The sequence below is a fragment of the Pseudorasbora parva genome, chromosome 11, assembly GCF_024679245.1.
Source record: "Pseudorasbora parva isolate DD20220531a chromosome 11, ASM2467924v1, whole genome shotgun sequence".
Lineage (NCBI taxonomy): Eukaryota > Metazoa > Chordata > Actinopteri > Cypriniformes > Gobionidae > Pseudorasbora > Pseudorasbora parva.
This window is the reverse complement of record NC_090182.1, coordinates 12,816,366-12,829,979: the sequence shown is the minus strand read 5'-3', so window position 1 is coordinate 12,829,979 and position 13,614 is coordinate 12,816,366. Positions and strand designations below refer to the sequence as shown.

At 38.0% G+C, this 13,614-nt stretch overlaps 1 protein-coding gene across 1 annotated transcript in view; it reads left to right on the top strand.

The window, feature by feature from the left end:
• LOC137092715 (polycomb group RING finger protein 3) overlaps positions 1–13,614 on the top strand; it is a 60,847-nt gene that overhangs the window by 19,885 nt on the left and 27,348 nt on the right. The window contains exons 2-4 of the mRNA XM_067457116.1: positions 6,521–6,620; positions 10,226–10,343; positions 12,102–12,198. Of these exons, the coding sequence (XP_067313217.1) occupies positions 6,606–6,620; positions 10,226–10,343; positions 12,102–12,198 (230 nt within the window). The 5' untranslated portion in view covers positions 6,521–6,605. The remainder of the gene's footprint in view (positions 1–6,520; positions 6,621–10,225; positions 10,344–12,101; positions 12,199–13,614) is intronic.

Here is a 13,614-nt window from a genome sequence, read left to right as displayed (position 1 = left end):
TCGAATCTCCCTATGTCCTGGTTCTACGTCACTAAAAAAGATGCGTAGCAAGAATGGTGCAAGGTTTGCTTTACAAACTTTAATGCAACAGTCAGTTTAATCAGTCATTCACGTTAGTGCTCGACTAACGTTTTCACTGTTATTGATACAGTTCCCAGACTTCCCACATGTGCTCCGCAATAAATTCGAAATATACACATGGGTTTTTTGATGGACATACACCTGAAAATTCTCATGGGGAGGAATTACAGTTGTGCTACATATCATAATATACGTCCTGCTCAAGTCGTCCTTGCGATGGCGGTTCGGGTTGAATAACTCGTTCTTCCAATGTTTTATCAATGGACTCATGGTCGAATTGATATGGTAAAATTTGCGTTGCCATTAATGTCTTTACAGTGTGTACAATCGCTGCGCTTTAGGAAGCCTCAGACTTGAGCTGAAGTTTAGTTATGGTAATGGGAGCTTAACATCAGAAACACTCACGGTGCGGTATACCAATCACAACAGACTGGGCTGTCTGGCCAATCAGAGTAGCTCACAGAAAGGAGTGCTTTAGAGAGAGACTGATTCATCTGTAGAGTCATTTGAGAATCATCGAAAAATGTTGTGATGTGCAATGTTTATTATGAGAAAACTAAACAGTTTTTTGACATTTGATGCATGTAAACCTGTTGTAGGAGACCTTCAAAACCAAATTAGGAGTCTTTAAAATAGCATAATAGGGGCACTTAAATGTTTATTGCATTGTTTTAGTGTGTGTTGCCCTGATAGCATTCTCTCTTTGTGTGGATGACTTGTGCAATGTCTGTACATGAGTTGCCTTATTTAGTTTTTTCCATACATTTCAAAGGATATTTTTTTGTTTTTAATTTCCATTGACTAATACTTTAATTTCAAAATGGACAAATACTGGCCAATTAATTGGCCTGGTTCAACAGTCTACAATTTGTTTGCTTTTTAAAAAAAATATAATAAGTAAATTAGTTTCATATATACTAGATCTACTTTATTTTATTTTAAATGTACTCTGATAGTGAACAAGATTGCTGTTTGGCTGAGTTCCTATTTTGGGCCGGTTTTGTGTCTTTAAAATAAATTGAATTGATCTTAGATGTTTTTTCTGTGAAACATTTGTATCTCGAGTCCAAATTCTCTGAAATGTCTCATCTGGAATTATTGTTTAACACAATAGAGTGGTGCAGGTATGATGTAACTTTGTAGCATAACGCATGGTTCCCTCGTTCCAACATATAAACCCAATTTTTTCTCATAGGGTTTTGGATGATTGCAAGAAATAAGCCTGTGATCAACAAAAGTTTATGACACTTACGTGTTTTGTCCATCAAGATCACAGATAAACACAACTTTTATTCATTTTAAAACCTAAATGCAGTTGCCAGAAGTAAAAGGCTAAAGATAGGCCATAAACAAACTACACCATGTCGCTCGACTTCAACGTCATCATCACTGAGCTTCTGACAACTCTTTCAGTTTTTATCTCAAAACATTTTTCCAGAATGTTTGAGTTAGACTAGTTTATAAGAGCACATTATGAGCATAATGAGGCTGTAAAAGCGGACTGAGTTTACTTTTTCAGTGTGATGACGTTTAATCTCCCCGTCAGCCTCTGTATTAGACCCATTTAGACACTTGTTAGCAACCGCCTTTTTCAAGACCCATAACAGATATATCTTAAGTGGGCTAATAGTATACTGATATATTTTTTTGGCATGGAATAAAACGTGAAAGTGTTTTGAGCTTGTGTTCACCACAAATCGAATTATAGCCATTTAAACAAAATCCCATTCAAAACACCCATTGACTTTGCGACGATGGACCCGGAAGTGATAAAATGTTAACTCGCTTGGCATACTAAGTGATGTCGTACCTGCACCACTCCATAAATATACGATTTTGTTGTATCTGCGGTAATAATAATCAAATGCTATGATAGAACATAGGCTTATACTCTAAAGACATACAAAACATACTTTCTGTGTTCAAAGTCTCAAATTTAAAGTGTTTGTACAGCTGTATGTTCAGTTTGATTTTGGAACAGCGGTGATGTGGTTCGGTCATGGCTCAATTCCTGTCTGCAGAAAAAAACTTTTTTTGGGCGTTTTCAAAATAATGGGTGTTTATACATGACGCAATGAAAATGATCTCTTAAACCCTATACCCACACTGTAAAGTGGGCAAATCAGTTAACGCAATAGAAAACCACCCTCTGTTTATGGCCTCACCCACTGATCTGGTAACTCCTTTTACTATCCTGCAGAGACCTATACTTGCCCTAGCATGATGGTTAAGCTCAATGCAAACTAACAACTGATTTAATTTGCACCAATGTCAATTTGTGTGGAAATGATCTAAATATTGGTCATGTTATTTTAAAACCCATTGAGATGCACATGGCTCCAGTCTCCTTAGGCTGTGATAGGGCACTGTTTCCTGCATTGTACAGAGATCTGTCTCTAAAGAACCACAGCAAAGTAAAGTGCCGCCCTTCGGCAATGGTAGATTGAATTGTTGTTGATTAGTTCAGGAAGTTTAGTTCGTAAACTGGAATTTGGGAGGACTAGAGTGTTAATTTTTTGCGAACGTTTTCAAAGAGAATTATTCAGATCGATATGAAACGTTATTCATAAACATTTTTATTGTCATAATGTGATGTATTTCTGAGTGAAACAGGATGTACAGGCCTTGATTTTTATCCTTTGGGAGTTGCTTAAATCTTGAAAAAGTTGTCAGCTTTTAGTTAAAACTTCTGCGTATTTGTAAAAGAAAGTATATTCAAAGCCTGAGTGCTTTATTATTCTGCGTATTGAGTAAAATTTTTTATTTTTTAAATAGCATGCATTGAATCATTTACAATATTATTAGACACATGCATTAAGGAAGTAATGGGATTTATTTTTAGCTTTTGAGCTTGTGTTTTTTTTAAAACAAATACAATTTTGGATCTTGTACTTTAGCATGTTAAGCTGTTAGATCCGCTGTGATTCAGATGATACACACTTACTCTTATCCTAAGATGACCTACATTCATGTCTTCTGGTTTAAGTGCACTAATTTCACAGGCTAGTGAACAGACAGAAACTCCCAGGCTGGGAGTCTCTCTGTCTGGACTCAAGCAGGCCAGCAAGAAACATATGCGTGGGCATCGAGAGACGTGTCAGCAAATTGTAGCGCAGATAAGTTAAGACATCTGATTGTCATCAGCTTAAAAAAATTATTATTAACACTACTTATTACTTAACTTTCCTGTTTTTTAATTAGAGTAGGCCTACATGGACAGACATCATAGCCCTATCATCACTTAGCCTGTCAGCAGTGTTTATTGTATAAATGTTTGCAAAATGGCACGTAAAACCATATGAAAGAACAATATCCCTTTCTGCACAAAGAAATATAACTCATGTAATATCCACAAACAACAGGATAAAGGAGGCTAATGGGGTCATCTTAATGCAAGCGCATTAAAGAGATGCAAGCGCAACAGTCAAACGGTCTGGTAATGTTTAAATTAAAGCAGCACTAGGTAACTTTTCAACCTTCATAATATATTTTCAAGACTCTTGTGAAGAGACATCGACTTACAACAGGTTGAATGACACGTCTGCCATATAGCCTGACGGGGTCTGTATCATTTTTAATCGTACTTTTAAACTTCAGGTTTCGGGTAGTAACCCGAGAACAAAAAGAATTACAAAATTCGACTGCTTTACGGCATATACGTCAATTCCCCCACCACCCACACTTCCTTAAATTCGGACGTGTGAGCCCAACTATCGTTTGTTTGTCGGATGTTATAGTCATGTCCGAAGCAGCACAGACAAATAAGAAAGAAAAGGTTTTGTTGAAGGAAAGCAATAAGAGGAACCAAAGAAGTGATAGGATTAAAGGCAGGACGAGGATCAACATTGGACCAGCGTTTGCTCGTTGGCGTGAGCTGAAGGAGGCCCGACCAATGCTGTCCTGCTTGTTATGGTGATTACCTACCACTTAAACATTAATTTGAAGTATCATATAGATTCTGTAAAACGGTAACCAATAGACTACTATAATGACGCTGGCTTGTAAACGTGAGCATCGCGATTATTTGGTGTTTGAAAAAAATAAAACCCATGAAATTATATTCATATGACATGCTGAAACATATGCCACTGACTGTAACTGGGATGAAGACATTTCACACGCGACTCAAGCAGAACAACTGCATGTGAACTCCTTCTGCAGTGTTCAGGGGAACTGTTAGTGCTGCACCAACCCCCGGGGCCGCTTTTATGAAGTTATTTGGCCCGCCCCGCACCACTGTATATATTTTTACAACCCGCCCCGCACCCGCGACCATTAAATAGACATACGGGTCTGCGGGTTATGAGACGACCCGCTCATCACTAGTTCAGGGCTATCATCGTTGACAAATGCATGCAGGCATCCCCTGATGTAGGATGACAGAGCTTACGACAGCAGTTGAGGACATAATTTTTTTCCAACTGTAGGGGGACCCCGAGAGCAAAAGTTACCCAGTGCTGCTTTAAAAACGAAAGTAAAGTAGCGCATTGGAATAAAAAAAAAAAAAATCCTGCAGTTTTTGCATTTAATTGCCCCTCTCCACGCAATTAAGGTTGCATTCATTGCTATATTAACATGTAAGCTTACATTCTGTTTTCTTTCTAAATTATCACTGTACAGTAGAAAAGTGAAAATGTTTATCTAAAGTGAAAGTAATGTGAAGCTCGCCACTGTCCCCGTCTCCCTCTCTCCTCGCAACAGGAGCTACGTCACTCAAATCGATCTCTATGGCAACGGTGCTCAGGCAAGCACACACGCAGCGCATGCACGAAGCACGTTAACTGATCAAAACTTCATACACAGGAAAGCACGACTTGGGTAACGCACGAAAGCGCGTTCCTATAGTCTAGTAAAGTAGTGCAGTTACCAATATTTTTAGTGTAATGCTTCGTTACTCAAAAAAGTAATATTGTTACTGTAATTCGTTACTTTGTAACTCGTTATCCCCAACACTGTAGATAGATTACTCCTAAACTCCCATGGATGTGTTGAAAACAATGAAGGTAGACACAATGAAGGTAGACTCTCTGCATCCCAAGATTTGCACTCTTGGCACCAATGTAACTGACATTTTGCACTGGCACAAGTTACCAAAGGTTTGGCTATAGCAGCCCGACCATGAATGTTGACCCTGTTAAGCTCCCGGCGAATGTTTTGGTGGAAAGGGGAGAGGCGAGGTGTGCATTTATTTCTGCAGTGAGTTGGGTAGCTGTGGTTTTTTAAAAAAATGTTGGGATACAATCCGGGTTACATTCAACCCCTTTCAAACAGCTTCCTCTTGTGTCAACAGTCACTCCTGTTGAATGTGTTTTATCACCCACCTTACCCTGGATACCATAACTCTCGATACACCATAGGGTCATGCTGTCACAGATGAGATGCACGCCAACAATTTGTCCTCTTTTGAACCCCGATATCTCTTCCTTTTGTTTTGTGAATTGCAATATTTTATAATAGCTTTGCTATTGCTCTGCTAAGTCAACCTTCACTGTCTGCTCTTACTAATGCAATGTAAAATCAGTGAAGATTGGCCACCAGGCCGCACATACAGGCAGGGGCGTGGGACTGGGGGGATAAAGGGTACTGAGTAACCAGGGCCCGAGGCAGGGAAGTCCGTTTTCTATACATACACATATATGGTACGGGGGCCCAGCAAGATGGTTTGTACCCAGGGCCCAAAATTTGGTGCTACGCCACTGCATACAGGTGTGAAACCTCCAACACTATATTGGCTGGTGTTTCAGCTTCATTGTCCAACCCCTATGCATGCTACACAGTGTATTCTACCCTCTTATACTAACTCTACTCATCACAGAAAACTTTCTACATTTTTTTTACCTAAAAAAAAAACTAATTCTGTATGATTTGTAAGCTTGTTTTACATCAACATTTCTTTAAAAAAAATCACACTGACCCCAAACTTTTGAACGTTTGTATATGCAACCTGTCAAAAGTTTAAAGTCAACAACACTTTTTTTAAAAAAATATAAAAATGTCTTAGTAAAACCAATTTTCTATTAGTCACTGTTGATAATATTGATAATATGGAAGATAATTTTATGTGATGGTAATATCATTTTCCAGTTTATTGCTGAATAATTTATCAGTGATATAATCATGCACATCTCATTTGACGGTGTTTGAAGATTTTAATCAACAGATAGTAGGCTGTCTTAAAGTTGCTGTATGTCTTGCACTTTTTTCGTAACCCCAAAGCACGGATTAGGAATGCTGTGGGGGTGACAAGAAAGCTGCAAATAACTCCAATTAATAAAGCTCAATACTAGCTGCAATGTTGGCTTAATATTGAAAACGGAAAATATTATTTACCGAAAACATTCTGGAAAGGATAAGGGGGAAAATAGTCTGTTTCTTTGCAATCATTTTGTGTATACTGTAAATGTGTGTAAATATATAAATGCCTGTGTGTTTTTTGCAGCTGAATTGGAGCACAGGATGCAGAGTTAACACCACCCTGTGTCTCGCAGAAGAAGCCCGGCTGCCAGACCCACAGCAGTAGACACATGGCGGCAATAGGGGTAAGTGCATCACTTCCTTTCTGCTGCACAATGTGCTGCACAATCAATCAGTTGTTTACCATCTTAATTGGTTCACTACAAAATATCCAATATGTCTTTTCAATCTCATAATATTTTACTTTTTTATAAAAGTAGATTTTTGGCAGAATGTCAAAGCTTCTGGACTGGTGAAAAATGATGATATATACTGCTAAGCTTCAAAACGGTAAAATATTATATTCTTAGTGTGAAACCTGAAATACAGCAGATTAAAATTGAAGTCCTTGTTTGTTGATAATAATAAATGCTTGTTTAATTTAAAGGGGTGATGAATTGAGAAATCAACTTTACCTTGAGCTTTTGATATATAAAAGGTCATGATAATATAAGATTATCCTGTAAGTTTCCGTGCTGAAAACTTCCTTGTTAGTCAAAGAAAAGCTTTTATAGACACCTGGCCCAAAAAATGGTTGTGTGCTTCATCCTTAAGTCATTGCGTGGCGAAACATGCCTCTACAGAATAATAAGCACGCCTAATTCAGTAGCCCCGCCTACCGACTCATGGAGCTGTTCGGATCGCGCAAGCCAGCAGCAATAAACATGCCGAAAAAGATAGCAAGATATTGCACTGTTCCTGGTTGTGGAAGAACACAGTCGCTGTTCTTCCACAACCAGGAAGTTGTAAAACTTTATTTTTAATGAAGTTCCAGCTCACGTGGTGAAGACAATGGTGTTTGCTTCATTTCACTGCGGAATCGTCTCAGGTCGATGCTGGATTTGCAGACATATTGAGATTAAAACACAACGCTGTGCCTTCTATATTAGTTCCGACAGGAATGGTGCGGCACTAGCTTGACCACCGAGACCCACATCAAGATGTTTGGTCTGGAAACTCACCATTGATAAGGCTCAATCCGAGGGGCGGGATAAACAGTTGTCTTTCAAACTCCCTCTGCACGCATTTGGATATCGCTACAATCAACCAAAACAACGTGAAGCGGAGCTCGTTGATAGATTAAACATTTGCTGTATCCGGTCGGCAAAACTCTGAACACATCAGTGCTGTTCTTTGTCTTCCAAAACTAAAAGTCTTCCAGAGTCGCGGTCAAAGCTGATTCGAAAGACCGCCGTTCGCCAGTTTCTGTGTTTAGAAGCACGTAAGCGCAACTCTGCCGTCATTGTTAAGCCCCGACTCCATACACGATGTGATTGGCCTGACCAGAGTTTGGTTTTTACAGCTCAGAGGTGTATTGAGAGTTGCTTGACGATACTTGCGGCAGATTATATTTGCTGCCGGTAGGGTGCGTCTAGATTTCTAGGCTAGTGTAGCACATTTATGTGAGTAAAACCTGTTTTTTTATATGTAATAGTATTGCATTGTTATAGACTGTTTGGATTATGTGTGCGTGTCTAACAGAGCATACCTTTAGCATGCTATCACAGGCTGGAGAATCCCTTATTTGTTGGTTCATTGTGATTCGGGATCAGACTCAGACATGTATGGACCAGGACTCGCAATGTGTTTTCCAGACGGCTACCAAAACGTAAGCCCGTCGGCAGGCCGGTAAACCTCAAATAGTGAAATAATATTCCTTTCTTGATCTGCGCTCTTCATTTTCTTGACTTGACATTTACGGTTCACGCTTCTATCCACCGTTCAGGCGGGCCAACTTAGTAATACAAAAATAATATTCCAATTAACCGCATGTGGATGAGAAATAAATCATTGTGTTAGTTTGATAAAGACGTTTACGAGCCCTGTGGTCGAGAGAATAATTCCGGTTTCAAATCAATCCCTCCCTCATTTTAACTGAACTGACAGGGGAGCTGAAGCTCATTAAATATGCAAATCTTATCCAGTCCTATCCGTGGGCGTTTACTTCCAAGTCTCCAGTGTAGCTTGCCGGTCAAAACCTAGTGTTCAGTAGAGAGCCTTAAAACCAGTGTAGAAAATAGCCTATTACTTATTAGTTATTAAACCTCAGACAACAGTATAAAAACAAAACGAAAGCCAGTTCATGACACCTTTAAAACGTATGACATATCATGTAACAGTTTGTCTTTTATTTACTAAAAACTCTCACAACATCTGTTTTCAAAACTGTGTCAGTCTACGATCCTTGTGTAATGCTTAGCCTTAATACTTGGATATAACTTTTCAGAATAATGTATTTAGACTCATGGGTAAATGAATGGCTTTGAAGCTCCAACTCTTATTGAAGCCCACTAATGTGAGCGTGTAATATTCACTGCAGCCCATGGCAGTTCTCTGTCCTCATTTGACACCACACTGCACTGATTATGTTATTGCAAAATGGCTAGTGGCAGAATTCATGAATTCATCTTTTATGAGGAAGTGCCATAACATAAAACACCTGTGGTTATGCCTCACTAAACACATTTAGCCTTATTGCAGTGCTAGTAGTGCATCTCTTTCGCACACACTTCAGTTCCAACCAGATCCATTGTGCAGAAACCATACAGAGTTTTTGTTATCAGTGAACATTATTTCAAAGAAATAATATATATATATATATATATATATATATATATATATATATATATATATATATATATATATATATATATATATATATATATATATATATATATATATATAATATATATATATATGATTACGAACCATGCACAACAAGACAAGGAATTAATAGTGGAATGAAGATTCCACTTCATTCAAAGGGTTGACGTTTGTGCAATATTTATGTACTTCCTTTTAATATTAATACCAAAATGTATTCATATTTTAAATGTGTAATTACAGACAATGTCTGATCATTCATAACATGACATTTAAGTGGATTACGGTGTGCTGATTGCTTTTTAGAAAAATTCCCACTTGGTTCCAACACAGATTGCTCTTCAAAGCTGAATTACAAATATTGAAGAAAAATAGATGTAATTATTTTGCCAGTGCGCAGCTGGTGTGATGAATAATCTTTTTAATTTGTATTGAATATGTGCAGCATGTGTCCTGACACTGTTTGTGCAGCAGTGGTTAACACTGGTCAATAGAGTCGTCTGGCTGCTTCACATGGGACGTCCCAAAACAAACAACATGATTTGTCTTTGAAATGGCGACTAGGAATTGGCCAAATGTGTCAGTGTTTTGATGAAAATAACACTTGTAAAATGTAAAATATGGAGGTAGCCTTATGTTTAATGAGTTGGGTTATACACGCATACAAATAAAGGTTTTTTATTGGCTTCAATGGTTCCTTGAGGAACATTTAACATCCATAGAGACTTTACATCCCATAAAAGGTAGAATTCTTTATTTTGAAATGTTTTTCACACTAAGAAACAAATGGTTCTTTTAAGAATTGTTCTCTCTCTGGGGAACCAAAAATGGGTCTTCTATGGAAATGCTGTTAAAATCTGCTCAAATTGTAACTTTTATTTTTTCACTTGGTGTAGAGTTGACCCTAGTGACCTATAAATCCCGCCTGACCCCGGATCATTGGACCTTATTTATTAGTAACTAATACAGGTCTTTTGATGGAAAAACGTATTAAATTATAGTTCTTGGTGTGAACCTACAGCTTGAGTTTTGGATTGTGGTTTTGTGACATTTTTAACCTCTAGATGTCCTCCATTTCTCTCTCCAGAACCCCGAGATGTTAACCAGGAAGATTAAACTGTGGGACATCAATGCCCACATCACCTGTCGTCTGTGCGAGGGCTACCTGATCGATGCCACCACGGTCACTGAGTGTTTACACACCTGTGAGTGTCATTTCTACACCAATATCTATACAAGCTGAAGAATCACAAGACGAAGCGTTGTGAAATATGTTTTTATAGGCTGTATAGACAGATAGGTTGGGAAGGACCAGCACGACATCCTCTCATACCACTGTTTGAAGAATTTATCTTCCAGAATCTGGCAGTAAGAGTTAACTTGAAGTCTTCTTCCCTGAAAAGCCCGTCTTGCTCATTGTTAGTAGCACCTCATAGCACGACTCCCTCGCCATCGCTGCTGGTGTCTGGCGCCGAAGCCTTCAGACAGATAGGTTATCTGTAAACATTGTTCATGTATTTTATAACACTTCAGCTTATGATTCTTATTAAGTGTAGGTCATATTTCATGATTCTTTACCATAAGTCCCTGAGATCTTGACACCTTGTACTTCTGGAGACTCCGGGTAGGTTGCCATTCTGGAAAATGATGGCACTGGAGGGTAAAGGGTTTCCTGATATTTTCACACCTAAATCTTCACTTTAATTCCTACTTTTCTTTGCAGCTAACATGTTTCTTTTCTTCCTGGTCTGTTTGTCCCTGCTGAACTAATGAGCATATTGCTGTCCATTGGTCACGCCTTAATTTAGCAATTTCTAGTATTGCATCCTTCTGATGAGTATTTAACAATTTTGGACTTTTCAGTGTGACTTAAATATCTTTTTTGGCCCAATTTATCTGTAAAGGAAAACCTTCATATTTTTCACTTCCAGCCTTCCTTAACAATTATATATCACTTATAAACTATTAAATTAATAGTAGTTATTAAGATTGATGTGGTTTGGAATTGGTAAAATTCGCTTGGAAAAAAATATGATCAGAATAATAACTTGCAGTAGTCTTTATTTCAGTTAAGAATAACATTTTGAATCTATATTGTCTATAGATTTTAATTAAATTAAAATGACACTGGACACTCATTTATTAAAGGAAGAAAATCCTTTAATATAAAGAAAATAGAGGGCTGGGGCTGTCAAGAAGGGGGAAAAAAACTCTTAAATGTGTCATAAAAGTGTTCCAAATGACTTTTGCATGATATACCAAGTCTTCTGAAGCCAAATGATAGCTTTATGTGAGGAACAGATCCAAATTTACATTAAATGAAAATCTTGACATGAACTTAGCTCTCCTTTGTATTTTCAGGTGAGAAGTAGTGATGTCTGATTCAAAGAAAATCATTATTTTGTCTTGCATCGTGAATGATCTGGTTCACAAAATGAATCGTTCATGAATCTGACTGATTTGGTTTTCGAGTTGAACTCACTGGCTCAATGATCCAGTTGCAGCGACTAACAGCAAACTGAACAGATAGATTGGCAGTTAACAAAGCATGTGAACCTGACTCCGTATCAGCATGTCTTTTTAGATACAATAAGGATAAGTAAATGAATAAGTTTAGCATGTCAAGCTATCACTAGTGTGTTACAGCCACATTTTGTTGCATGCAAACAGCAGTGATTGAATTGAACACTAGAGGGAGACATTGTGCCACTGATGGCTTTGTTTCTGAGCATGTGGTAGGAGCTTTGAACAGTAGCTTGAGCCATTAATCTGACTTTAATCATTTTATTTTTGCCTGAATATGCCTATAGGTTCATTAGAGTCATTTTAATTCATGTCATTTAAGAGCGAGTTATTTCATTCTCGTCAATATGACTTTTCTGTGTTTTGGAGTTTATTATAGTCATCTATAATGTAATACATACAAAATGAATCAACTAACTGTGTTTAATTTTTATATATAGTCTGCAGGAGCTGTTTGGTGAAGTACCTAGAAGAGAACAACACGTGTCCCACATGTCGGATCGTCATTCACCAGAGCCATCCACTGCAGTACATCGGGTAAGATTTTCCCGCAGCAGACAAACACGTCTCAATCAATGTAAACTCCGGAGCAGCCCAGTAGGGGTCCATCAAGGCACACCGGTGAATAGTGTTGTCTTTGACTGCTGGGTGTTGTGTGCAAGTGTGTGTTAGCTGCGTGTCATACAGCCACATGGGTATTTGAAGGCGACGTGACTCCCTCCAGCTCTCTGTTGGAGGCTGAATAATTGATGTCCAGGGTAGAGCGTTCCTCTTCAGCGCACAAATCCTGGAGAAAACATCTGGTGATATGACCTGAAAGTTTTACACACTTCTGGAACTGAATCACTCCGCGTGATGTCATTTCAAGGATAGTAGCTGTGCTAAACCCTTGGCAGTAGGTTTTCTACAAATCAGGGTAGAGCTGGCACGTGAAAAGTCAAGATTACAACTGCAGGGTGTTTGTTTATCACGGCAGTGCAGGATCATGCACCTTTTTGGATGGTAATTTTTTCTTGTTTAGAAAGTGACCTCTGGAGGGTGCTCTGCATAAGGCATTGAAACATACTGTGTTGTTTTAAAGGGGGCACACCATAAAACGTTTTTTTTTTTTTGAGTCTTTTATGCTCACCAAGGCAGCATTTATTTGATAAAAAATGCAGTAACAACAACAGTTGTTACAATTTAAATCTGAAATAATCTCAAGCAATCATCAGTGACAACTGGAGATTCACCCGTAGTTAAAAGCAAAATATTTGACTGTAAAGAAATTGAAATCTACAGGTAATGCTAATACGCACTAAATGCACAGTCACACAATGCTAATATGAGCTAAGCAATCATTAGATTTAATCGCCTTTAGTAGCAAAATTTATTGTAATGCTTTTTTTTCTCAGTTGGTCAGAAGTAAAGTGGCCGACATGTTACATACTACTTTAGATGATATTTTCCGGTGAAAATTCTTATTTTGGTCATACTTACAAGATGTAGAATCTGTGATTCTGAAGTACAGTACCCACACCGGTGCTGTGACTGACGTCCAGCTACACAAACTCCTCAAAACATTAGATTCATCTGTGCTGAGCAGCCGTGCCAATGCACAACCCAAGTAAAGAGAATTCCGCAAATAACTGCAATTGCGGATTTCAGACAGAGATGGCGACAGAGGCAAAACTAACAGACTGCAGCTTTAAAGTAATTGTTTTCTATTTTAATATATTTAAAAAATGTAATGTAATGCTTTATTTTAAGGTGACGTAGTTACACGTTTGCTACATGTACTTACTATAGTAATAAGAGTAAATTATGCGAAATTACAAGTTACTAACCCTAACTGTAACGTTATGGTCGGTAGATGTTGTTATTTATTATTACTCATAACTTATTGAGTAAGTACAATGACCTACGGCACCTTAAAATAAAGTGTAACCAATTTAATGTATTCCTGCGATGCAA